General features: G+C 40.9%; 1 protein-coding gene across 1 annotated transcript; it reads right to left on the reverse strand.

Moving 5' to 3' along the window:
• Positions 1–336: 336 nt before the first annotated feature.
• LOC102056645 (sulfotransferase 6B1-like) lies at positions 337–15,707 on the reverse strand. Its single transcript, XM_005433705.3, has 6 exons — positions 15,548–15,707; positions 14,570–14,754; positions 13,471–13,597; positions 10,908–11,002; positions 9,688–9,874; positions 337–7,817 (listed from the first exon to the last, which is right to left on the reverse strand). The coding sequence occupies exons 1-6, from the start codon at positions 15,690–15,692 to the stop codon at positions 7,699–7,701; spliced, it is 858 nt and encodes a 285-aa protein (XP_005433762.1). The 5' UTR covers positions 15,693–15,707; the 3' UTR covers positions 337–7,698.
• Between the last annotated feature and the right edge of the window lie 11,219 nt (positions 15,708–26,926).

The following is a 26,926-nucleotide window of genomic DNA, read 5'->3' on the forward strand; positions in this document are numbered from 1 at the left end:
TGGAAAAATTATACTATGTAATAATTTGTAATAAGCTATTATGAAAAAATAGCTGATTACCTGAAATTTGAAATAAACAGTTTTCTTTAGTCTTTTGAGGAGAGGATGGTTATGGGGTGATTTCTGATGAATTTGTATACTGTAAATCATATACTTCCAAGTTCATGTGCCACACAAATGGATTATACCTGATGAAGGTGATCAAATTTAATGTTGAAGTTAATCACATGCACACACAGTCAGTTACTCAAAATCTTCATCTTAATCTGGTCTTGGAGGCAAATCTTGAGTGTTTTTTGTGTGTGTTTATACTCTCTTAAATAAACTTCTGCACTTGCCTGTGTTCCATGTTTTCAAATAGCTGGTTTCACAGTGCTGCGTGCTTTGTGCCTGTGTTTGTGAAAAGGTATGATTCGTATCTCTGTCTTCTGAGCTGTCAAAGCAAGCCCAGTATTTCTGTAGAAGAATAATCTTGTAAATTGAGCAGAACATACTGAGAATTATTTGACAGGATATTCTCAGAGAGAATTCCCATTTTGGTTGGGCCTTGAGATCTCTACTGGTTTTGGCTGTTTGGTGGCTCTTGCCAGAGGAGTTGAGGGGAGGGGAGAAGGACAGACAGTAACATACTGTCTCTACATTTTCCAACTTTGGCCCAAGGGGTAGGGGTTAGCCCCTTACCTACTTCTGGCTTCATTAATTTTCAGCTGATCTTTTTCTTATTCAATATATATTTCTCTCCAGTTCTGTGCTATTTCCTGTAGGGTGATCCAATGTGTTCTGACCTTAGTTCATTTCAAATCAATAAGAATCGTACAGAACTCAGCCTTTTGAGGTCAGAGGTATTTTATAATAATTAATGATTTCAGATTCTTAATACTTTTAAACGTTAAGCACACATTAGTTGACTAGGTTTTTCAAGAGTCCATGTGGGAATGTTTTGTTTTAATTATATTTTCTATTAGTATTCTCTTAAAACACTATTTCCTGTTTCCAGAAGTAACTCCAAATGAGTCTAGTTACACCCAGCAGGACTAATTATCCTTAATGCCAGCATTTTAAGAGCAATAATAAGGTACATCCAGTGAAAGAAAAACACTGTTATGCATTAACCAGATGCATAAATGAGTTAGAAAAACTTGTCACTAAGGTACTTGTTTGAAAAATCCTTGGACGATAGGTTTGTCTCTCTCTTGCTCTCAGACAGTTTTATCTGTCCCCGGTTCTGATCCTAGATGCATTTGTATGTATGTGGCTTTGGTTTAGTAGAGCTTTCGCAGTGCTAGAGATACTGGAGGAAGGAGAAACATTTAGGAGCAGTCCTGTTATGCTGGCTCCCACACCTCTGTAGCTTTACAGACCACTTCCCCTGAAAGGGTTGCATTGTTTTCTTTTCACAGATAGAAGGATTTTTTAATTGTTTATGAAAAGGTGTTAAAGGGAACGAGCAGTGAGCAATGTGGAGGCAATGCTACCAATTCATTCAGGTTAGTAAGGAGCAGGGTTGATGAAACTGAGTAGAGATGTATATAAAATAAATGAGCTTAACAGGAAAACAATCCTAATGTCATATATAAAGAATATCCATTTCTATTGAGCGGTTACAATCCAGAAAAATAATGTGTGCTAGCAGTTAAAAGACCAAACTTAATTTTAGGGATTATTAGGAAAAGCGCATAGAACAAAAAGGATAAAAGTAATTATTCCACTGTATAAATCGGTCATTTGCACGTATCTGAAATGCTGTGTGTTTTGTTTCTTACATGTTAAGAAGGTGGTAGCACTCAAAAGGTTTGTGGGAAAGTAACATGGATGATGAAAGGAAGGAATCGGGTTCAGTGTGAGCAATAGCCAAGTAAGAATTGTGCACTTTGGAAGAAGGATGACTGAAGGGAGTTGTGTTAAGATACCTGTAAAGCTAAGAGGGACAGGAGCTAGGGAAAGACCACTGAAGAAACTAGCAGTAACCAAAAGCAGATGCCAGAGGAATATAAATTTGCCACGTTGTATTTGGCAGTGCTTTCCAGTTTTCCTGTGGCCTCAAAACATTTGCAGCTCATGGATTTCCAAAGCTGGATGAGGCTCATGGACATTTAACAAACTTCAGCACACTTAAAACAGCCTTTGGCCATGTGTTCCATGAGTCTGACGCCCAATATGGTTCCTCTGGTTCTGAACCTTGGTTTCTTCCTCCTGCTTCTTGTGTGGGAAATACCCAAGTGATAATAAGATAGATACTAGGTACTAACAGTAAATTGCTTAGAAAATTCTTGGACAAATTGTGTTTGGAGGTTGGGAGAATAGTGGAGAGAATATCCTGTGCTTGGCCTGTTTGTTCACATACTCTTGCAGACAAGTTTCTGGACTAAATTGACGTATATCTGAGGTAGTATGGCCACTGGTATTAAAATGAAATGTGAAGATGGTCGCTCCAGGGATGTAACTTTTAACTAAGGCTGTGGTTGCACAACTTTTTGTTGCCTGTACAGTCTATGTAAGAGTTTGACTATCTTTTATTCTGCCACCTTTTTTTCCAGGTTATGTCTTGTCCACAGCAGCACGGTCTCGAGTTGGAAGGGGCTGTGTCACCAGTCACTGATCGTTTTGATCACTGATGCCCAACTGAAGTGTTGTAACTGATTAGGTGAAGCCTGGTCTAAAAAGCTGGAGAATGGGATGAAGTAATCTGATCTAGACAAATATAAACAAACCCCTATTCATTTGACTTAATGGACTTAAATATTTCTTCAGAATGTTTATCATGATCTGTCTTTGGATTCAGTCAATTCCATGAAGGCTGCCACGTGTTCTCTTAAGGGAGCTGAAGCTACACTTGCACCAGACTGGAGTATGAACGGGTTTTTTGGGCAGTAGTTCTGATGACTCGCAGACAAGCCCTAGTCCTCTCACTGTAAAAAAAAAACCCCTGGGCTGTCTGCAAGCCATGCTGCTTTTTACTTCTTGCTCTTGTGTACTTCATACGCTGCCAGATTTTTACTATTGTGTCATTGAGCACCTTGCAGCTCATAAGAGCGAGGCTCCCCAAGTTTATGTTGTTCAAATTTTAAGGGAAGCACATATTTGATTTATAATGAAAGCCAAGAGATTGTAGGGGTTTTCAAGGTAAAATTACAGGCAGTGCATGGCAATGTAGAGAAGAGTGAGCTAACTGGATCTGCCTTGCACTGCATCTGCACTGATGTCCCTGCTGAGAAGTAGGGGAGCTCAAGCCTGGGCTGCTTCAATTAAGCTGCTGTCACTGGTGTCTGAGCTTGGATAGCACAGAGAAACATGAACTATCTTTCTATTGCACTTCAGTCACCTGCCACTGAAGTCCAGCTGTACCTTTTCTTTATTATTATTGTAGGTAAATCCTTAATTTAGCCAGTAGGCAATGTTGTAGGCTGATTAATTCCTCGTACCTCTTAGTTAGGCAACTAACTGCAGTTTGAGCAGCACAGTGATACCTGTGTGGCTGTTGGATTAGGTCTGAGTGCTTTACCAAAGTCACAAATGGCACAAGAACAACAAACCACAGTTATCCTTGGTTTTAGAGAAAAGCCTTGCAGCCAGAAGAGGAAAACTTCTATTACTGCCAGGTGTCAATATTTGCTTACACATGAATGCCATCACCTGTCTTATCATTGTCTCTACTGTAGCTGCTAGTGGATTCTCAGTGGTGCACATTGATCATTCCCAGGAACATCCTTGCAGACACTGGCAGTCAAAAATGGAGGACTTCATAAGCAGTCCTGTGGTACCCAGAGACAGACCTGCTCCCCTCAGACCCGTGACTGATACTCCCTTCCGACCCTGCTTCTACTTTTGAGCCCTGCGGCATCCTGCAAAAATGAATGCCTAATTCTTGTGCAGAGCTTTGCAGTTAAAGCACTGCAGTCAGTAGATGTCAGTGAAGAACAAACATTTCTGTTCCTTTCGGAGGCAGAGCTGGTTCCCTTTCTGCTGGCAGAAAGCCTGGATGGCTGCAGAGCCTGCACCAGAGCAGACCTGTCTCTGGTGCTGTGGGGTTGCCAGTCATTTCAGAGACAGCTGTTTCTCCGCTTAGCCTTGGCCTGCAGGACCATTTTGGAAAAGGCCAAAAGGAGGCACAGTAATGTAATTTGTGACTTTATGCTCTTCTGTTGCTGGGTTTTTCACGCAAGCAGCTGTTGGGTGCTCCCGCTGGCTCCCTGCTGGGGCTGCAAGATGCTGCTGCTCCTCTCTGCTTGGCCAAGGACATCTCTTCTGTGGGAGCCCGGAAAGGGCATTGGCTCACCACACACCCCCACCATCTTTCGCTGTCCTTTTCTCCAGTTCATCCTCTGTGGTGTGCAGGACAGGTAAGCAGATTGAGGAAAAGGGGAGGACTGTCTGACAGAGAAATTGCTGCAGAATTGTCTCTCGTGGTTGCTGGTCCTTTCAAAGAAGGTGGATTGTGGTCACTTGTGAGGCTGGAACTGGTGACAGTGATATGGCCACTCAGTCCTTTTCCCCCTTTCTGAGCATGGTCTTTCAGCAATCGCCTTCACCCCCCGCACTCGGCCCTTTCTGTCAGGCGTGATTCTTCCTGTCCCATCCCCACTGGCTCTTTGTAGCATGCGTGCCCTGGGCGCTTTGGTCAGTGACCGTCTTTCCTTTCATCAGTTGATGATGAAGCTGAGCCCCATGGAAATTCCCTCTGGTCTTCCATGTTTACTTTACAAGTAAAGTCTTGTCTTGATCCCCAGAGCATCTCTGCTCTACTTAGACCCAGTGCAGAAATCAACCAATTGATCCTCTGCCCCTATGTCTTCTCTATTTTCCTGTACGACTCCTGGCTTCAAAGAGTACCAGACCTGGCTCAGATTCCTTCCCCTGCCTGCTCTTCCCCCCTCACTTCTCCAGACTCACTTGCACCTTCTAGAAGGCATTCCCGAAGCTATTCGGAGAGATTTTTTTCACTAGTCATCGTTTTCCTCCAAGAAACTGCTTTAGGCATCAAACTCATTGTATCAGAACTAATGCGGCTTGAAGTCAGGTTGCTAGGATGCTTACCTGAGCACCTTTTTTTCTTTCCTGGGAGCTGCTTTAGAAGATAGTTGTGATGTTTTCAGGGGAGAGGTCCCTGAAGCGAGACTGGAATTCATGTGTTACTCTCACAGGAGTTCTGGCACTCCACATGCTCTTGTTCTCTTTTTCATCTGACCCAAAGGCCAGATGCGTCTGGTAGCAAGCAAAGCAGGCTAACTTCAACGAGAGCGAATAGAAGCCTCCTGTCTCAGCTGTGATGGCATAAATGTTTAATGCTGTCCTCTCTAATTAAATCAATCTTGAGAAGTGCCCTTACTCAGGAAGGTGGAATGTCTTACCTGAATAGGAAAGCAGTATTGTAATCATTTATAGGTAATAGATTGCACAGGGCGTTGTTTCTTCCAAGCCTAGAATGCTGTGGTCTAGGTACATTTTGGACTAGTATTTTTATATTTTGCAGGGCTGAAATTTCTCTCCAAAAGTTTTAACTGCCAGAGAACAAAGAAAGAAAACAGAGAGGGGAAGAGACATTTTTACAACTTACTATGGGAGTTTTGGAAATGTTTTAACATCTCCATGACCTGCCAAAATGACTTGTGGAGCCAGATTGACAGTTCTTTGAAAAATTCAGTTGTAATCTCTCTGCTAGTCATAGGAAGGGAGGGGGAGTTGCAGCACAGTGGGGACAGCAAGAGAAAAGACAATGAAAGAAACTGTAGGTGTAGTAACTGCTGGAAGACACTGGTTGCTAGTAGCTAGCATCACATGCTGCCATCCTTTATCGGCAGTGCCCAGCCTAGCTCTCTGGACCTCTGGCGTCGGTGAGTTTTGCTGTGCTGCCTGCAGGTGCACTGGGCTGTCAGTGCCTGGGGTGGACCTGCTCCCTTTAGTTTTCCTAGCAGGAGCTGCTTGTTTTCTCAGGGTATTACAGCCAGCCATCTCCTGCACTCTACCTCAGGTGTGGCTGCACTGTGTGAAGCTTGTCTAAAGACTTCTTAATGCAGTTAATAAACTTGCTTGCAAACTTTGTTTGCCCAAGGACCCTTTGGGGTTTTTTCCATACTTAAAGGACTAGGAAAAAAAAAAAAGTCTTCAAGCAAAAGACATCTTCATTGGCTGATCTCTTGCCTTTTACTAGTAGTGGGAGAATGATACTGGAAAGGAAGGCAACAGGGGGTTGTGGTATTTTAGAGGGAGAGTGAGTGATTTTAGTGTCAGAAGGCTAAAGCAATACAGACAGACTTCTGGTTTTCAAATGGGTCATTTGCATAAAAGGGCTCAGCAGCAGCATCTCCTTTGTGCTGAATTGGTAAATGGCAAGGGACTGCCATCGGAACAGGCTTTTCTCTCACTGATCTCTTCAGCACATCAGTTCTGTATCATTTGTGCAGATGCAAAATTGGTAGGTGTTGATGTCAGCTTGCACAAGCAAGGTATGACATGAAAGAGCTGTGTGGCAAGTGTGAAATGTGTGGCCAGAGAGAGCGTTTGTGTTGACTGTGCATGAAGCCATACCTCAGCTTTTCAGAAACAGCACAGCCAGAGGATGAGCTTGCCTTACAGGTGTGTACCTTCAGAGCACAGAGGAGTCAAAGCAGAGTAATCGTGCTTGTCTGCCTGAGTTTCTTTTCTATCAGTTTTTGCTGTCTTTTCTGCCTGCTGATGCCTTGGAATTGGGGGAGAACTAGTTTGGGGAGAAGTCCTTAAAGCCAGTCTACTAAGCAAATTGAAGGTGAGGACAGAAGACACATCATGGAGTAAATCAGAAGAAAAATCTTCGCTGGGTTCATAGAGCACTCCCTCAGATGCGAACACAGACAACTGATGCTTGGAAAATCTGTCTTACCAGGACAGGGTAAATAAATAAGTTGTGTTCAGATTAAACTGTCTCAGAGTTATAATTTGTTTACCACAGTGGAACTGTTGATGTGGAACTATCGCACAAGGACTGTGAAGTGAAATGGTTCTCATCCAAACAGTGGAAACAAACATTTTACAGGAAGAAAGTCAAATGGAAAAAAACCCCAAAGCATTTATAGTTCTCCAGCATATGGTGCAGAAATTTAATATGGATTTACATCAGTTGCACTTAAAACACAAACACAATACAGTACCTAACCCAGAAATAAGTTACAGCAAAGAACTACATATTGGGGGGAAAACAAAACAAAACAAAAACATTTCATAAACAAACCAGATCTTCAAATGTACAGCTGCAGTTTTCAACTTAAGTATCAATAACGAAGTCTGATAAGCTAGGCACTTTCCAAATCATGGTAGATCTGGGAGGGAGCGATTCTGGGGTCAAACCTTTGGTTGTTTTCTTATGATGTGTTTCTAGACTTTGTATGTATTCAGATTCTTACAGGTTTGTTTTTTCCTTAATGTCTTGAGTAAAATTCCTAAATCAAAATTTAAGTCGTCCATTCCTATCCCTCTAGAGCAAAAAAATAAATAAATTATAAAGTAGATTTGCTTGTAGAAAAATGGGTCTGACACCTGACTCTGTAAAACCATATTCATCTGCCTGCTGAAAACTGCACTCAGCTCTGGCATTGTGTAAGAATTTTCCTATCCCCAATATCCTTCCTATTGGGAGGATTATAAACTGAATGGGAGCCCCCATGCAGGATTTACCACCATTTGCTCTATGTTTGTTGATAACTGGCTATTGTTCTTCACATGGAGTCAAAACTCATAGGTGAGACTTTTTGCCATTTTGCTGTGTTTCATTTTCTCGTTGAATATCTCCTCAAACCTTTGATTCTGTTTTGGAGTGAAATGGTTCTTCCAGTCACCAACAGCACCTAGGAGAGCAGGAGCAGAAAAAGAACAGTGAGACTAGCAACATATAGCGCAGAAAATTATTTAAAGGCAGCCCAGTTTTGTTAATGTATTAATAATTTGTGCAAACTGCAACGTTAACTATAGTCTCTGCGGTAGGTCATGATCGTAAGTTACTGGTTTATTGCTCTGGTGAGACTGATGGAAGCAGCGGGATCATCATCCATAAAGGCTGCTAAACCCTCAGCCTCAGACTTGGTTAGCGCCACCAACACTAAGTGGTACATGAAGAGCAGCAGGGTTCCAAGAGCCCAGTTACCTCAGCAGAGAGGCAACCTTGCTGCACCTTAGTTAAAGGTCTCCACCTGGGCTCTTTCACAGGCAGTAGAGGAAATGGTTACTTGCTGGCTGAAACCCGTCTCATCCTAGTCAACATCTAAACCCCATCAATTCATTAATGGTGCTCCAAAAGCAGCCATAGGTCTCTGCTGACTAAAGATGACTCCTAAGAAGGGAGCCCAGAATGACCCAATAGATGAATCCCACCCACTCCTACTAATCTCCAGGGCTTTCTGCGGATGAGTGGGCAGTTAACTACTTCTGAGTGACCACGCACACTTGTGTTCAGTAAAGTGTTTCAGCTGTTACCCAGTATTTTTATTTTTTTTCAAACTGACATCTTTCAATGAGACAATGCTCACAGTTTCCCCTCATGTGCATCCTCTAAAGACCCTGCATCCCAAAACTGCTGGCTAAAATGGTATTCCAGACAGCAAGGACAAGAAAAGAGAGCCTGAAGAATAATATATACATATCAATCTTCTGTAAACCATCTGAAATCAGCTGCAAATTAGCTGAAATTAGCTAAAACCCCAGGATTTGCAAACAAACTACTTTGAAATGAAACAGTTGGGATTTTTTCAGATTTTTCAACACATCTTTCTCAGAGTTCACTGACTTAGAAAAGTGTATCTGAGGTTCTGTGGGTTTGGGTTTTTTTGTTTGTTTGAGTTGGTTTTTTGGGTTTTTTTACTGACTACTATTTTGGGATGTGCTTCAGCTCATGGGTAAAAACATTCTGAATCAGCAAAATATATGGTTCCCCTATGGTACATTTATTTGTGACTCTTTTGATTAATAAAAGTGGAAACAACTCTTAGTTTTAAACTATCAATTATGGTTCAAAAATCAGTTAAAAGTAATCAAAATCCATCTAAACATGATGGTTTTGATTTACGTATTATCCAAATCTGGGAAAGCTTCTCAAATGCTAGGAGCAAGAAAACAGCTCCTGCAGGTATTTTAAAGTCAAATCTGAGCTAAGCACTGTTGAAGATTTTACCACAGATTCCAGCTTAGCCAAGGTCTGAAGGCTACCTATGAGGCCATCGGGTGACCAAGTCATCCATTCTTTTGTTGTCATTGTCAGCATATTCCTTTTTCAGGAACATTTCCATAAGATAAGAGGTGGTACAGAGGATAAAGGCTACAAGCAGTCTTCTTCGGAAGAAACGGGTCTCGCTCTTTCTCATTCCAGTAAACTAAGTGACCTTTGCAGGTGATATCAGAGGGGACACGTTGTAAAAGACTGGAGTGGTCAACTTTTAGATAAAAAAAGACAGATTAGGAATAATGTGTCATGAACCTTTCCTTTTAGCTCAAAAGCTCCCACAGAGCAATATTAGTCAAGCTGTTGTTCAGACACCTCTGTGCTTCTCTAGTTAAATCAGCATTTGCAACCAGAGAACTCAGTGATTTTTACAATGGCTTCAAATTGAAGGATCCCGTCATTGCTTGCTGGGCTGACCCGAAGCGTCACTACAGCCTGTGAAAGCCCTGGACTGCTGGGTTCCCACGCCAGCTGCTGTGTTAAGCCCAGGCCAGGGAACTTACCTTTTCGGAAAATGAGCTTCCTATCGGATGTCAGCGCACAAACGGTGTGACTGGGATCGCTGTTCTCCTTCTCCGTGTCACTTTTCATCTCTGAGAACGAGGACTTCTTGCAGATGTCTTGGATGTCATTGTCACTGATGTTTAAACCCAGGAATAAACTGATTTCCTTTACAATCTTAGCAAGATCCTGAGGTACAAGAAAACCAAAGCTTTAATATTTCTGAGCTGATCACCAGACATCTAGCTGATCCAAAAGTGATCCTTTTTATTACACACCAAGTTTGTAATGGTTTTATTTGCTTTCAAGCAAAGCTAAACATGTAATAGGACTGTGTAGATTATAGGTACAGTAAACCTGATTCTCCTCTTACTCATACTCACCAAAATGAGTGGATATGTGTTACCAAATACAGTTACATTGATGGTTTTTCTCCCAGTTCAGGTAAAGTGTGCAATCTCCCAGAACTATTTCACTGGGAATAGAGAAATACTCAAAGCTCAGCTTCTGTGTAAATAGCTTATTACGTGGGAGATGCTGTATTTAGAGATGCAACAAGTGACTCAGGATCCAAAATAGTTTGTTCATGTGCCACTCATGGTGGATTTTTTTTTCTCCCTCAAAAATGGACAAAAATATTTTAATGGAAACACTAGAAAATACTTTCTATTCACCCAAAAATTCATTCTCTGACAGGTATGTTGGTATTTGACTTTAAGAATAGCAAAGCAGTTTTTGAATAACAGTTTCTTTTCATCAAAACTTTTTTCCTACCCCTCCAGCCTTTAATTTACTTGTTTATTGGGAGCACAAGCCCTCTGACCATGAGTAGTTCTGTTGTCTTACATCATTTTGAAAATTTCACCTGAAATGTTGGGTATAGCAGGTGAATGTGTGGCCCTCAGCAGATGTCTGTGGTTGGTCTTTCCATAGGATCAAGAATGAGGAACTTAAAATTCTTCCTGTTGCCTGGGGAAAATCATGTAATACGTGTCCCACTCCTGCATCTATGAAATGCAACTCCCACAGGATTTGGTATTTATAAAACTTGTGCAGAATTAGTTCACTAATATGAAGTTCTATGCAAATATAAAATACGCCCAAAGACATACGTTCACATTTTCCTTCTTTATCCTTTTTCCTTAAAATATGGTTAAAATATCAAAGAGAATATTAAATGACAAGTAATGCATTCTGAAATAAGAGCAGAGAGTGTATTTACCTTCTTCATGTCTTCATAGAACAAAAAGAGGATGTTTTTGTCATTTTCATGTTCTTCCCAACTTAGGAAATGATCAAACCAGGATCCACACACAACTGAAAAGAAAACCCATGTAAGATTCATAAAAAAGTTATTCATAAATAACTCTGATGGTACTTCACACATTTAAGGGAACGATCCCTTCATAATATACACCCTGTGTTCCTCTAAAACATTAAATTCTTATTGTGAAGAGACTCAAACTTACAATCCAAAGAGGTTACCATTCTTATTGGACTTCATTTTCATATGAGAGATGCAGATCCTATTGCGAGATATGATTCTGTAGTGGAAACAGGCTCCAAATTAAGGAAAAGCCATAAGTGAAGGAAAACGTGTTGGCCTAACAAGATGTGACCATCCTAGCAAATGTCTGCATGCCTACGGTCAGATATATGATCACTTCGCTAGGAAATGAAATAAGGAGTCTGTTAAATGGAACACACTGTTGTTAGCTGTTGTGTCCAAACAGAGTGGAACCAGTATTATTTTTAAACGTCAAAGAATTATGTAAGGAAGTTATGCAAATACATCATTCAGGCAATGACATAGATAACTTAGTGTTTTTTTAGTTGACTCGTAGTACTTGTTTTATCTGAATGCTCCTTTTGCTGAACCATGGGAAGACAGCTAAATTGCAGCTTTCCTTTAAAAAAACAAAATTGTGACCCTTCTGGTTGAAAAAGATGGACTCTGTTGAAAGCTGAGTTGAAAGCCTCTTGTAGGGCTACAAGAAAAAGCCTGGACAGAGCAGTCACAGCCAGCATTCTCCAGAACTGTGACTTTTCTTTGTAACAGCCACTAGAAAAGTATAATATTGTAATGGGTATCATTTTGGTTGCAAAGTTTGAGTTATCATTAAGTATTTTGCTGAAAGCTGCAGTCTGTAGTTGTTCCCTATATGTAAGGCACCATCTTAACATCACACATGCAAGGCATGTGTGCACCACAGTGTGCAATTAAATCCTGCTCTGCTGGTCACCCACACTGGGGATGTAGCCAATGATAGCATAGAATAGCTCTCTTGGCTCCAGGGGTACAGCACACAGCCTCAGAGACTCCAAGGACAGCATCACAGTTATCTCTGTGTCCTCACCCTTGTTCTGAATGGAGATTAACTCTGGAACAGGACTACAGGAGCTGAATCAAGCAGCACCACCTTCATATGTTTCTATGAGCAGCAAAAATGACAACCTCTCTCTCCATCACTCTTACATAAATTTCTACTGTAACCAATGTAGTTATTGTTTTATGCCGTGTATAAGCACACAGAAAATAGAAGGTGGCTACTGATTTACAGAAAAATAGGAGATGCTTTTAAAATTTAATATAATCGTCTTTTCTTCCACACCCCCCTCCTTATGTTCAGAGTTGATACCAAACAAGCCAAGTGCCTGCAAATTGCAGGAGCATGTGCCTTAGGGCTGCTCTGAAGTAGAAACACAAGATCTGAACCCGAGCCCCCACAAGCCAGTAGACAAATTGACTTCTGGAGCTGTGATGTAAACCCACGATGACTGCAATGGCACATTTCTGACAAAGTTTTCAAGCCAATCTATCATTGTTGCCGTTATCATCACTGTGGTTGTATTAGCAGGAACACATGTCCTCAAAGGAGTAATAAAACACTAAAAATGGGAGTGGATAGCTGGAACATGGTCCTGTTGTCAGCTTCCATGCCACCACGGCCACTCATAAAAATCTCACTCTTGTCCTTGCTCTTTGGACCCCTCTACTAAGACAGCACACAAGGCAGGGTGCGTACGGGAGGGCTTTATGAAAGCATCTGGACTCCTTTTGAAGGGTCGCCCAAAGCCATTTTCAGGAGTGGAGGGGGCACTACACCTGCGAGCACAGCTCTCAGCGCAGCCTGGGGCCAGTCCCCCCCGTGTGCCCCGTTGTCCGCGCTTTGGCACGGCAGCGAGCCACGTGGGGCTGGCTAAGCACCTTCAAACCGAGCGTGTGCCCCACCAGCCTGCTGGCCCAGGGCAGGAGCTGGCTGCGCTGAGCCCCCCTGCCCCGCGTCAGCGCGGGAGGAGCTGCACGCACATACCTCCTCTATCACAGTTCAAACATGGATTCCTGGTGGGAAGCAGTCTATTAGTGCGGTTCACAAGACAAGGCTGGAAAAGTTTTAACACAGGCCAATCCACATCAGAACCAACAAGTTGTCAGGGGTTTCAGAGTGTTTGTGGGAAGAAATGAAATCAGCAACTTGTCCGTGGGAATGTGTATTTTAACAGATATGTCAAAAAACAGAAAAAAAAACCTCGCAAAGAGCAGTTGTGCTGAAAGAATGCTGCTGTTTATCAACATGTCTCCTTGCAGGGCTGAAGATAGTATCCTATTATTTGCTGTTGTTTGGTTTGGCATTAGAATTTACCCTGAAAAAAAATAACCCAACCAAAACCATATGAATAAGGAGTTCATTAAGGAGTTTTCACACAGTTCACGTTTCTTAACTCCTCCTGTGCAAAATAAGTTAATGCAAACTGCAAGGAGAAAACATAACATTTATTCTTACCATCTCCTTTTAAGAACAAGTCAAAGAAAGCAGTCCAGGTGTCTATAGTGGGAAGGGCTGGGTTATCTCTGTAGTAATAATACATGGAAACTGCAGTATCCTTTGGATTTCTGCTGATGTAGATCATCTGTAAATGAAGATGATATGATTTTAACGATCATGCCCTTTGTTTATTTTACAGGAGCTCTGCATGTAAATAAACATAGTGTTTCCAGAGGCAGTTTGCACCATCAAAACCCTTTCCTTTAGGATTCCTCTTTTGGTGACCATGCCATTAAAATAGAAATATACTTGTCTCTTCTTAGGCAGGAGTCAGTAGTGGTTAGTAAACAATTCTATGTGGACAGAGGTGTGTTTGCTAGAGCTGTGTAATCTTAAAGTTTTATGAAAAAAATCTGCGTTCATTTTAACTCATGAGCTGGCATACAATCTCATATATCTAACATATGAAATAATTTACTAATTAACATTCATGGAACAGTTGCAAAAAAATTTTGGCTTTCATTCAGATTAGCTTTGGTCTAAAAGTCTGTATCCAAGTAATTCTGAAATTTTTAACTTTTAATATAAAATCTGAGACCCAGAGCTTATTTTTTAAACATCTCCCACATTAGAATGGGAGGAACTCCAAACTGTGATCTGAATCTGCCCCCCACATTTCAGTTCTCCTGTGTTTGCCCAATATCTTTTTATAGGTCTTTAGAAAGCTTCAACAGGAGGAGCAGAATACCCTCACGCTCAGAACAGCATACAAGTACCCAGGATAACTATTTTCTAAGCCAGTGCTCTAGCCAGTAGGAAATAGGGCCATGAGAACACCCCCTATCCTTAATGATATATTTCTGATTATAAGATGTTCATGTCCTATTTTGTGTGATGTCCCATATACAGATCACCCTGTGGGAGCAGTGGGGCAGGAGCAGAACCCAGTCCCTGCTCACACTGCCTTCGACTGCTGGTCAGCTGTGTCTCCAAAACCCACAGCAAACCACTTCTGGAAGCTGTAAAGCACTTGAAAATTATTAAGGCTCAACAAGACAAAACAGATTCCTAATAGACACTTAACATATCTCACTGCTTTTATATCTTTTTGCCTTACCTTGCATTTTTTAGTCTTAAAATTTGGAGGTAACATGTTGTAGTCCAAGTGCGTTGGGATGATTCTCTTTGATGAGAGTTTATTCAGCTCCTCCAGTGTGGAAATGTCACCAAATTCAATGGGAGAGGTTAGTGTTATTTGAGTATTATAAAGCTTTGTTATAACTCCTGCAAGCCAATGAGTGCCTGCAAAAAAGTAATTTTGAGGAAACAAAAAAGAAAAAAAAAGGAAGATTTGTTACTGAGAAAATATGTGCAATATGCATTTCGCATGTGGGAACAGCTTGCTAGTGCACAAGCAATACTTCTAATCCCCCAGACTCAAGAAACTTTACATAACTGAATAATCGCATTGGCTTCAAATGTATAAATACTGGAAAAATTAGGCCTGTAGCTGAAGTACAAAGTAACTTTGTGAGAAGTGCTAATAATTGATATAAAAACAATCTCATTAGACAAACTACTCGTCAGCTGAGAAGTGGTTATATTATTATTTATTTCATAATAACCGGGAGGGGTTTCCTCATAGTAACTTAAGTCTGCGTATTAGGAAAGTCCAGGTTGAGCTTCCTCTTTGGTGTGTACTTCTGTGTGCAAGTGAGGCAGGGGAAGAGGGAATAAGGAATAAATAAATCTACAGCCAAGAGGCATACAAATAACTTAATGTAACTCTCAGCTTGCTCATAAATGAATGTGGGAAGTCCTCAGGAAAATCCTTCAAGTACAGATTTTGCTTAAAAGAAAGAAATATTTATTTGTTTTCTGATATGACACCTGAGATTATTTTCAATTAAAGAATCAAAATTTAGATAAATGACCCATATTTTTTTGTAATTTGAACACTTACTGACAGAATAATAGATTCTCATCCTTTCTGCGTACAATGTCTTGTACACAAACATTTACCAACTAGTTTAAGCAGAGAACATGAAATAAACAATTGAGATTCTTGCAATTAACACGTAACTGTAGAACTTACCAGATTTAGGATAGGAAACCAAAAGGATGTCATCTTCTCTAGCATCAAAAGTATCCAAGGAGTTTAAAAGTTCTGGAGAAGACCTGGTAGTAAAGGCAATCCCCTTAAACATGTGAATGAGTTCTGCCTCACTGGGGCTGGACATGGTTGCTTAAGTCTTGGATTCCTGCAAATCAGATAACAGTGAAATGATGAGGATTTAAGAGTTACTTCTAAGTCAGATGATTTGAACTGACAAATTGAGACCCAGCAATAGAAACCTCATGCTTATATACTTTGCTACACGCCATGGAGTCCTATCAGATTTTTCAAGGTAGTTTATAAAGGCAACTCAATTATTAGCGGTAACTTGATAAATAACTGAAATGCAGAGTAATGGAAAATGCATGTCATTTGTCATTTATTAGCTCTCCAGATAAAGTACTGAGGTGATAGTCAAAATGTGGAAAATTACAAGAATGAACAGTATATGTTGTCTTAAAATATACTTAATATGATTATTCTATATTTTGTTGGAAGCTCTTTTAGCTTCCAAGGAAAAAGCTACATCTTAAAATACTTTTTATGAATACAAACCCAATGTTTTGTTTTACGTGAATGAAATATTATTGATTTCATTTTACCAAATACACAATAGCCTAATTTTCAAAAGTGCAAATCGATTGCAAATACTTGAGTTTTGTGATGTTAAGGTTCTAGGTTTTTTAACACCTTGGAATTTCAGCCTGAGGCATCTTAAAAACAGAGGCACTTAGTGGTACAATCATTTTTCAAGCTGTCTAAGAGGAGTACAAACAATAGAAATTGCAAATTTAAAATAGATATTTAACATTGGTTTGAATCCTGCATGTTTCATGACTAGAAGTGGTTGCAGATTTTTAAATCTGTCCACAGAATATGTGGATTCATCAAAATAAAAGTTGCTTGCAGGAAAGAGGTAGTTCTCATTTAATTACCTGTTTTGAAATGGATGTTTTGAAAAAATGTCATTCTATGCAAATCGTTAGTGTTTTTCAAACTGAAAACTCTCATTTAAAGTGACCTTAAGCAATGTGAACGCACGACAGTAAAATAAATAGTTCTGTTCTGAATCAAAACATTTTTGAACGCTTAATATTTTCAATTTTCCTTTCAATGGCCATAAATTAATGTATTCCTTTTTACATTCTTTTCCTCAAAAATCCAGTGGCCTCACTATTCCTATTAAAAACCTCCTACAATATATTCAGCTGAGGCCCTTCAGTATTTTCAACTCCACTTGAAAGCCCGCTTGCAAATCTTGTTTTAAAATAAAGCAGTCTTTCAGGAATTTCCCAAGCTTACCAAACTCCCAGTACATTTTTTTTTATCATAAATAATAACCTAGGTTTTGGTCATGGGAGCTGACTGCCAAATGACCTCCCATGACCCCTGGTAAGAAGTTAATGATTAGAGATGCCCTTCCAAGAAACATCTGAGCAGTCAAGATTATTCACAAGGAGTAAGGACAGTTACCTGCTTCTGTACTTACTTCTTTCTAATTCAGCCTCCAGGAAAGCTGGCAATATAGCATTGATTTCCCTTCCCCTCCCCACCCTTTTATTTTTATTTTTTTTTTACTTTTTTTTTTTTTTTCCCCCAGTAGTGCCAGCCTATCAGTCAAGGAGAAGTCAGCAAGTCTAGATCTCACCTGTGTTGCCTATAAAGTTGCCCTTAAACAGTTATCACCTGCAAAATGTGCCCTGTGCTATCAGTAAACTCTGAATTCCAGGACCAGGTGGGGATGATGATCATGGAAAATATGCTCTGGAGAGATGTTTCCTATCATTAGGCATGACAGAAGGTGAGGGAATCTTTCCAGTATGTAAAGTGAGTCAGTGAGGGTACAAGAAACACCTGGATACTGATGCCCAGCTAGGAGTTGGGGGATCTCTTAGTGGTGAGGAGCTCAATATTTTTCTCCTGCTCCCAGTCTGAAGACCTAAGCTATCGCTTCATATCGTAAGGTATAAATCTTCTAAAAATCTATCCTCTGTCAACAGATTTCACTTCAGTTACTTCAGGTGTACCAAGTATGTTTGGAGTCATAAAGACACCTGTCTCTGTGTTGTTCTGAACATCTGCATTAGTCTGAATACAGAGGTTTCTAAGGTTTATTTTGAAGTCATCATTCCAGACGTGCATTTAGCACAAGCTAATAAAACTGTATTACCTTGACCTAGCAAAAATAATCTTATTGCAAATGCATTGAATATTTACTATGTCTTTTCCCTTTCATTTCTTCCTGCATCCCTATTACTTTTTGAGTCAGCACATTTGCCTAATCTTATCACTTGGACCTTAATTAATCATTCACAAAGGAAATAACTAAGGTGTAAAACAGAAGCAATACAGTAGCAAAGAAAATTCCAATTCTCTTAACTCATGTCAATTGCTTTTTATACTAGCTTCTCTTTTCAGCATGTTAATCCAGAGGAATCAAACTGAAATTGCTTCTAAAATGATGTCTATACTTGGAAAACAGGGCCCACCCCTGCAAGGCTACAGTATCCTGAAATGCAGTGACTTAAGGAAAAAGAGTATTCAGCACTTTGCAAGAAAAAGTTATCATAAAAACTACACTACATTAGCAGCTAAAGTATATCATTATAGCTACATTATACAAAGAGAACGTGAGTTTAAAGGATGCCCTGCCAAATCCTCCATCTAGCTTTAATTTTCTCCTTTATCAGTATTACAACACTGAATGTAGACTACAATTGATGCATTTTGACCTGGATGAACACAGGCATGGCAAGCTAATACCAAAGGATACCTATATTTATTGCCTCAATCTCTGCCACAGGCTCTGAGGAGCTTCTCCCAGCATCAGGTTGTCCTTGTCCTGCTCTCTGGCTCTACTACCGGTACAGATGGAGTGCACATTTTACCAGCAGGTTTCACAGACAATTACTAGCAAGAGAGCAATATTAAACTTGGGGTTTGAGGAAAATACAGCTTGGTAGCTAGACACTGCACTCCTGGGCTTCTTCAGTCCAGCTCTTTTTGCCTCTATGTCTGACTTACCTTCTCCCGTCTATATCCTTGTCTGGGTGAATAACGTCTTTCTTGCTGTAGAAGACTCAAAAAATTTGACTGTTCTGTTCCTGCCTCTACCCTGCCACCTCCACTTCAGGCTCACCATTCTCTTCTCTGCTTGATAAAAGACAGAACCAGGTGCATCTCCTTCAACTGACGATTTCCTAACTGAGGCCAATCACAATACCTTTCCCCTCCAAATGCATCTCAGGCAGCACGTACTAAAAGAAATAGTGACAGTGTGGAAAACATGCAGATGAAGTCCTATATGTTGGTTACACACGTCAGAAGTTGGATGTACGTTCACAGGGTTCTGAATGTGTTTAGTCAGCACTGTCAAGCATCAGGTTTCTCATCTTTTGAAATGCCCTAAAGCTGTGAAATATTCAGACTTGTCATATTGGCTAATGAATGGAGAGGTAAAACTGACACAGCTGGTCATAAGATTTTGTTGCTCTAATTCTCTACCAGATACACCAGCCACCTGAAATTAGTAGAAGTTATGTCCATAAAGATCATCCTTGTGCATCTATGTAAAATTTGTACACAGGCTCTGCAACAGTGATGAAGGAGTGACATCTTTCAAGACTATTTCAGTGCAGAATATCAAACAGTTGTTGTTACAAAGTGTGCAAGACTGATCTCCAGTAAGGAAGTTCAGCCATGAAATCCACTGTTACTGGTGAGCCTGTCACCCCTTCCATAGCTCCACCTTCTTTTTCGTGCCTCCACAATGATCTGAACCCCACAGACTTTTCTGTAGGGATCACTCTGTCCAACCTTTCCTCTCAGTGCAGAATTACTTCCCTATTTATTTTAATGTTACAACTGAAGTGTCTCTTCCAAGTTTGTAGGCAATGACTATATAATAAAGACAGCCTGCAAAATGTTAAATACAGCCTGAGGGCTCAGACTGATCGGGAAGGCAGGGCACCTCAGTGCCCAGGTGTCAACCGTTTAGGAACCTAACCCTGGCCTTCTATGTGGTTCTAAAAGCCCCTCAGTTGCAGGGTAGATGTAGGGCTGCCCATGATAGATCGAGACTCAGCTGAGCTGCAGTAACTGCCTATTGGCGCACCCTGAGCTGGTCCCAGCTATCAGGTAGTGCAACAGTCACAGCCGCTTCACTGGGATGGGCATTGCATTGCTTTACACTTCCAGCAGCAGCCCTCTACCTGGCAGGCTTTCTTGCAGCGCCTAAGCTCTTGCAGAGAAGCCTCCCCTCATTGTCCCATAGTTCAATACTGACGGAGTACTGTGATTTAAGAACTCTCATTTCAGAAGTCTCTGATTTCATAGGCATGCCTATCTGCAGCAGCTACATCTGCATTTAGGTATACTGTGAAGGAAGTCAACCCTATGTGCAGTCATGTTGCATTTACGGCATGTCAGATTATGAAGTTCCTTGACCACCTTTTATTCCTCTCATGACAAACCATTGCCTGAGGATATTTTGTGCCAGATCCACAACTGATACAGCTAGTCACAGCAGTCCCAGTGCTGCCAGCAGAGCTGTGCCCTTTGGAGAGCTGGCAGGCAAATGCCATGGCCCCAGCTCCTGCCCTGCAGCTGCACATGATGGTACCTTCAAGGCACGAAACATACATAATGGAGACATGAAGGGGTGGGGGGCGGGTGGCAAAAAGGGAAAAGCAAACAAGGATTTAAACCTTGATTGGGGTAAAAAAGATGAAGCTGCGTACGTGCAGGAGGGCTCAGCCAGCAAGTGCTTGGCTGTCCAGGTGGGGTTGCCCGTGAACATTCCCAGGTCCCCAGGGTGAGAATAGAGGTCTTGCAGGCCTGGTTTCTTTTCTGCTTATCTTTATTGTCATGTCTAAAATACAGGCTTACTGGGATAGAATTAAATGACAGAAACTAAGTTACCCTGTTATTGCTAGTGCACTAGCACTTCAAATGAAGCTAGTAACTTCACTAGTGGCTTGAAATGGTAACACCCTGCTTTGACTTGTCATAACTGCATAGAATTTGTCTGATTTTTTGAAGCACACATGCAATAATAGACCAAAGTATTCTATAGGGAGCCACATAATTCCAGCAAAAAAAGCCTTTTCAGCTATATGTCCTTCAGAGATCTATACCCTGTGGAGCATCACTGCACACAGAAAAATCAGGGCAGTGTCTGATGGGAAATGCTATCCTGTCGGTTTGCACACTGCCTTTAAATCCAGCAGCTGGGGGAACCAGCAGTCCAGCTCACCACAACCACCCCTGGGAAGGCTGGTGGGCCACAGCCATCGGGAGTGTGCCAAGGGGAAGAGGAGCACTTGCGTCCATACGCCCAGCGAGGCAGTGTCCAGCAGGCAGCCTGCTGTGCTCTGTGCCAGCTCTCTGGTGGGTCCAGCCCAAATGGGTAGGGTGATCTTGAGGTAAAAGACGATGCAGTTTGCATTTGAGGGAACTGACTGGAAACCTTGGCTTCATGCAAATGCCAGAGGGGAGCCAACCTTGGCTACCAGGGAATGGAGGCCACCAGGTCCCCGAACTGCACACAGAGCTCACAGAGAGTCTCACACAGGACAGCTGGTAGCCCCATTGCACCTTGTCTCATTTGCCCAGTTCTCACGACAGCCAATGGCCAGCTAAGGTGCAGCAAGAAGTCTGGTGGCCAGGAGCACACACCTCTGGTTTTGCTATCTCTCCAGCCAGCCCCCTGTGACAACTCTGTGAGCACCTTTTTTCTCCCAGGAGAAAGTAAAGCAGCGACTAACCCATGCCAGCCTCAGCGTTACCTCTCCCTGACCTAAGGAGGCTGACCCGTGGGCTCTGGGTCTGCACCCTGCCAGCTGGCAGCACCCTTCAGGACATTGACATGGAGACCTGATAGTGGCTGGGCTGCAGGACCCATATCAGCAGTACAGACCTCACATTGCAGCATGGCTCCTATCTGCAGGGGAAAGGTCAGAGGAAACATCTTGTTGTTAAGAAGGGTCACCTCCACAGCAGCCGAGAGGAGTCTGTGATAAACACAAACGTGGCGTGTCAGGTTACCAAGGGCTTGTTATCTTTTGACGTTGTATGATTCAATGATTCTGTGACATGGTGGAGGGGTGGGGTTGTTTCCTCATGCCCAGGAGAGGTTTGGGTGACAGCCCCCACCACCCCAAGTTACAAACACATTCTTCTGTCCCACCCACACCTGCAGACTCCTTCCCATAGCAGAGAGCTGAGCCCCACAGCCCCCCTTTTGGGATGACCCCCTCCACTTCTGCCTTCCTATGCAGTGGAACTGCACTGCCTTGGTCCTGGCTCATTTTAAGGTCCTAGCTTAACTTAAGGTCCCTTATTTTAAGGTCCTTTAAGGTCTTTTATTCAGTCACAAATGACTAGACATGAACTATAAAATGGTACAGGAAAATTAGAAGGTGGTAGAGAGGAAACAGCACCATGAAGAAAGCTAACTCCTTCCCAGCCAGAGGCAGTACAGCCCAAGCATCTCCAGAACTGTTAGTCACTCCTGGACAGACAAATTGATTCCAGAGTCCAAGAAGAAGTCACTTGGGTGCGATTTATAACAACTTTCTGTCATTGTAATAGGAATAGGAGTTGAAACACAGGCCAGATCCAGACTGGATAAATGAAATGTGTTTAATGCCGATTCTCTGATTTTGTATTCTGCAGTGGCCGTGTAATATTCTGCAAATTTTTATATTTCTTCTCTGTTGTTATGAGAGTTTTTTTGTATGTTCATGTGTTATATGAACAATTTAAGCACAGACATTTTATACAGGAAAATTTTTTTGCTTTTTTCTGTAAGCAAAGAATTCCTACTGCACACTCGTCCTCTCTGGCAGAGTCAGGACATGGCTCAGAACAAGGGAAGAACAAATCAGTCATTGTCTACCACAAAGTGTTTTAGTCGTAATATTGGATGGAGGAAAAAACCCCAACTTTTTCTGTGGTTCTAAAGGAAATTTCAAAACAGGTTTTACAGCTGCCCAGACCTTTTCCTGAGATGGAGCACAACTTCTAACTCTTTCCTCCCAACACATGAGGTATTATTTTGTTTTACAGACTTGAAGGTACAAATATCTCCAGAGATCCTGTAGTCAAACCACAAGCCTGACACATGATACAGTTTCATCCAGCTGTATCTGGTCAGATCTCAACAGCCTGTTGCACACAGGTGTATTTTCCATCTAGACTTACTTGAAGTCTTCATTCAAAACAACAGAGAAGTCACTTCAGCCATTTCTATCCCAGTAGATAGTTACTGTCACTGTCATACCTGTGTCTTACTGCTAACTTAGGAAAGGAATTTTTCCAAATGTGAATAACCACAAATCACTCTACGTTGATTTTTCTATCACCTTTCTGGGAGGTGCTGAAATATAAATGGCTTAAACCCCTTTATCTTACATGGATTTTCCATACAAACCATCATCCTAAGAGAAAGTATTACAACCAAGACTTACAACATACAGTGCAGGAGACTGAATGAGTTCCAGTCTCTTTGGGATTTATTTCCATCATAACACTTGCGCAAAGCAAAGACAAAGGAGGAGGATGTAGGCAGCAGAATGCTGTGGAGAGTGATCTGCTGATTGCCCAGGGACAGGGGCTAAATCTCTGTCACACTCAGATATCCCAGGTGTGATCAGGCTCCTGCTGGATTCACAAAACTGGAAAGCAAGTTTAAAGACCGGTTTAGCTCCTCTCTGAGTTGACATGGTCATGGTTGTAACCTGCAGGTTTAACAGCTCATGTCTAAAAAATGTTCAAAATTGTGTAAGGACATTGGTCGAATCAAATCAATTAACAACTTTAGTTATTAGATTCTACTTCCATTTATTATTCTATATTTACAGGACATATACATGTAGACACCATTTGCAGTCGTTATTGTGTGCGTACAAGTTACTACAACTTTTTCTCTCAAAAGAGAAGAAAAATAATTTGTATTTGTGCTTCTTATCTGCTTACAGGGTATGGAGTCTCTTCACTTTGTTGGAACTCTGTGCACAGCCCTCTCTTAAAGGGTCTATGTGTCACCAAGACAATTCAAACAAGTTCTCAAAGGCATCGTGCTGAGGCTGACACAGTCACATTGCTGAAGATCCAGGGTTTGCAAAGAGACCTGTTTTCTATTCAGCTAACTTGTTATGTTGGTGGGGTGAACATTGTTCTGTGCAAAACATAGACAATAAACTACACTTGAATGTAATGCTGAAGACAAGCCTGGATATGGTCTTTATTCAGATATGAAAATGAGTCACAAGTGCTCCCTTGCGGTGATGAACTGCATGTTGGGCTGTATAAGAGAAGGTGTAGCCAGCAACCTAAATGTAGTGATTATTTCCCTCTGTGGAGCACTTCTGAGGATATGTCTGGAGTCCAGTTTTGGATTGCCTAGTACAAGAGAGGTATTGGAAACTAGGGTAAGTCCAGCGGAGGACTACCAAGCTGGCTGGGGCTGAAGCACACAACATACAAGGAGAAGCTGGGAGAGCTGGGTCACTGTAGTCTGGAGGTCGAGTCCTTAATGCTACTACCTCGTGGGTGCTTGTAGAGAAGGAGGAGCGAAACTCTTCTGAAGATGTGCCCAGCAACAGGATGTGTGGCAACAAACACAAGCTGCGACAAGGGAGATTCCAGTTAGATACTAGGAAAAATTTTTCACCGTGGGAGTAGTCAACATTGGAATAGGTTTCCCAGAGCAGCTGTGATTTCTCCATCCTCAAAATGATTCAACACTAGAGCGGACAAGATCCTGAGCAAACCAATCTGACTTGGCACTTTGGTTGCTCTGAGCAGGGATGGAAATAGATGCTCTCCCCAGTTTCCTTCCTACCTGGATTGCTCTGTGGTTCTGTATTTCAGAATGGAGTGGTAGGACCACTGTTGAAACACAATCTTCTTTTGTGTAAATCCAAAGTAGATATTTTCATTTGGTGAATGTTGTCTTTATATATATAGTGTTCTGTGGATAGCAACATAATGTAAATGTAAAACTTCAGTAAAATAAATGGAGTTAAGATTTTGATGGGATAACTCCTGGTGAAAGACCGTATCTTTCTGTGTTGGATCTTCCATGTAAAATTTCCACCTCAATATGCAATAAAAGAACAGGCACCCCAAATCCAAATACTATTCCACTTAGGCCAGTTTTTGTTTTCACTAGCAACTACCCTTCCCTGCAATTTATGAGACTACCAGAAAATCCCAAAAGTTAACTGATGCAGAGGGGAGATTCTTCCCCATCACCACTAATATATGATCATTTTCAGCCCTGAAAATGTTGGGTAAGGCCTCCAAGGTCTTTGTAACTTTTAGAATGTTATTGAAGAATCATATATTATATGTAACCACATCACCAAAACTATGATGTAACTTAGCTGAAATAGTTATCCTTGTTTTACGTGATTAAAAAATTAGAATCCAATCCAGATTAACGAGGCTGAAAACCTGTAAAGACTGCTGGGCCAATATCCACATCAATTTTCAAATTTGTGGATCTACATTAAGACCTCCTAGATGTCATCCAAGTCCCTAGGCTTAACATTTCATGTCGGCTGTCTCTCTGGTTTCAGTGTTATCTTGCCATAAGATATAGTAAAGTCTGTGATTTAGATGTAATGCAGGATGATCTATTAGTTTTTTGTGGGTTTTTTGTTCTACTTGTTGACTCACTAGGTTCCACGTTGCATCGGGGCTAGCCAGCTTCAGTAACTGCCACTCACAACAACAGCACCTTTATTAATTGACTGAGTGCATAATTTCTTCAGATGCATGTTAATCAGCATTTTTTTCAAAATTCTCTCATGCTGTCAGCTTAGTAATAGCTTCATGAGCTATTTTATTTTTCTCTGAAGAAAAGCAAATGCTGCTGAAGACCAACAGGTTAAATGCAGAATCGAGCTAATTACTGCCAGCATTAAAGATCTAGAATTCCAGCTGCTTTTCACAAAATTGCCCTCAATTTCATGCATTTTCAGATAATTATTTCTTATACTTGTAACTTCCTGTTATTATTATACAAAAAGAAGAAAAAGTATCTGGCTGAGGGATAAAAAGGAAAGTTAATGAAAGGGAGAGAATGTACTGTTTATTCTGCACATTGGATTTGCAGTCAAACTCCTAAAACAATCAAAGTAAAATACAGATAGGAAATATAAATATCAAAATACAGGCTCATATTTCTTCAAGGTTTCAAACGTACCCAGCGTTTGCGTCAAATCCATATACTTAATTAAGAAATGTTTCTTCCTTTCTGGTGTGACGGTAACTCTAGGCTCATTCGTATTCAGAAAATAGCGAGTAACATTGAGATTAGTGGGAGCAGGATGTTTATGCATGGATGGCAGAATCTGGATTTTTTATTACTAGGTCTGACTGATGGGAAAATATTTTTTTTGAAGATATAAATTAAAATAATAAATGTTACCAATGGCAAGAATGTTACTTTGCAACAGTTATTAATTGCTATATATAAAATGAAATAGTTATGTGCATGACTTCTTTAAATGTATATGCAGGTGTCACACACATATATGAAAGATATGACTTTAGAATGCAGAAATTAATATATGAATATATGTAAATGCAATCTGGGTTTTCTTTTATTCATAAAATCAGAGCTCTTCAAATGAATATTTATGTTCTGTGCAAACATCTTACACAGTTATTAGGTCTGTTTCTTTTCTTTAAGCTTGTAAAGTGATTTATCCTGCTGACAGAGAAAGAATTAGCATCAGAGGTCCGCCCTCATTATCAGGCAGCACAATAAGCAATGACTACATCACTCTCATTTGATGAAGCTATATTAAAATCTTCAAGCTACTTTTCAATTACCTTTGTAGCTCTTTTGATGAAATGTGAAAGAGAAGTGCAGCAGAAAAATAATGCAACCAGTCAGCATCATGCACCTTAATGCAGAATTAATGCTTATTAATTTTTGAGGTGTACTTTTTGTGCTGGGCATTGTGCCACTGTTTGGTTTTAAATGAGTAGATAATATTTTGATTGATCTGAATTAATTTCTAAATAAACACTAAATTAGATTTATGGTATTTATTTATACACTTAGCGAACAAAGGCCAGTTCTACCATTAAGGCATATTTCTACTGACCAGCAGCAAACAGTGCAATAGATATTCCTTCTTTCATAGATATATAAATTAAGGTGTGGTAAACGTTGGGGCTTCAATGCAGTTCCTAATCTCTCCATTTTGAGCTCTGGTATGTGAAGATCATCGTTTTAGATAATAATATAAATACCAAATAATATAAATACCAGATCTAGTCAGTCTAAGATTCATAAACAGACGTTTGTCTTCTGAAGCTGAGCATATAAAGCTCTCCCTG

Source organism: Falco cherrug, chromosome 5 (genome assembly GCF_023634085.1).
Source record: "Falco cherrug isolate bFalChe1 chromosome 5, bFalChe1.pri, whole genome shotgun sequence".
Classification (NCBI taxonomy): domain Eukaryota; kingdom Metazoa; phylum Chordata; class Aves; order Falconiformes; family Falconidae; genus Falco; species Falco cherrug.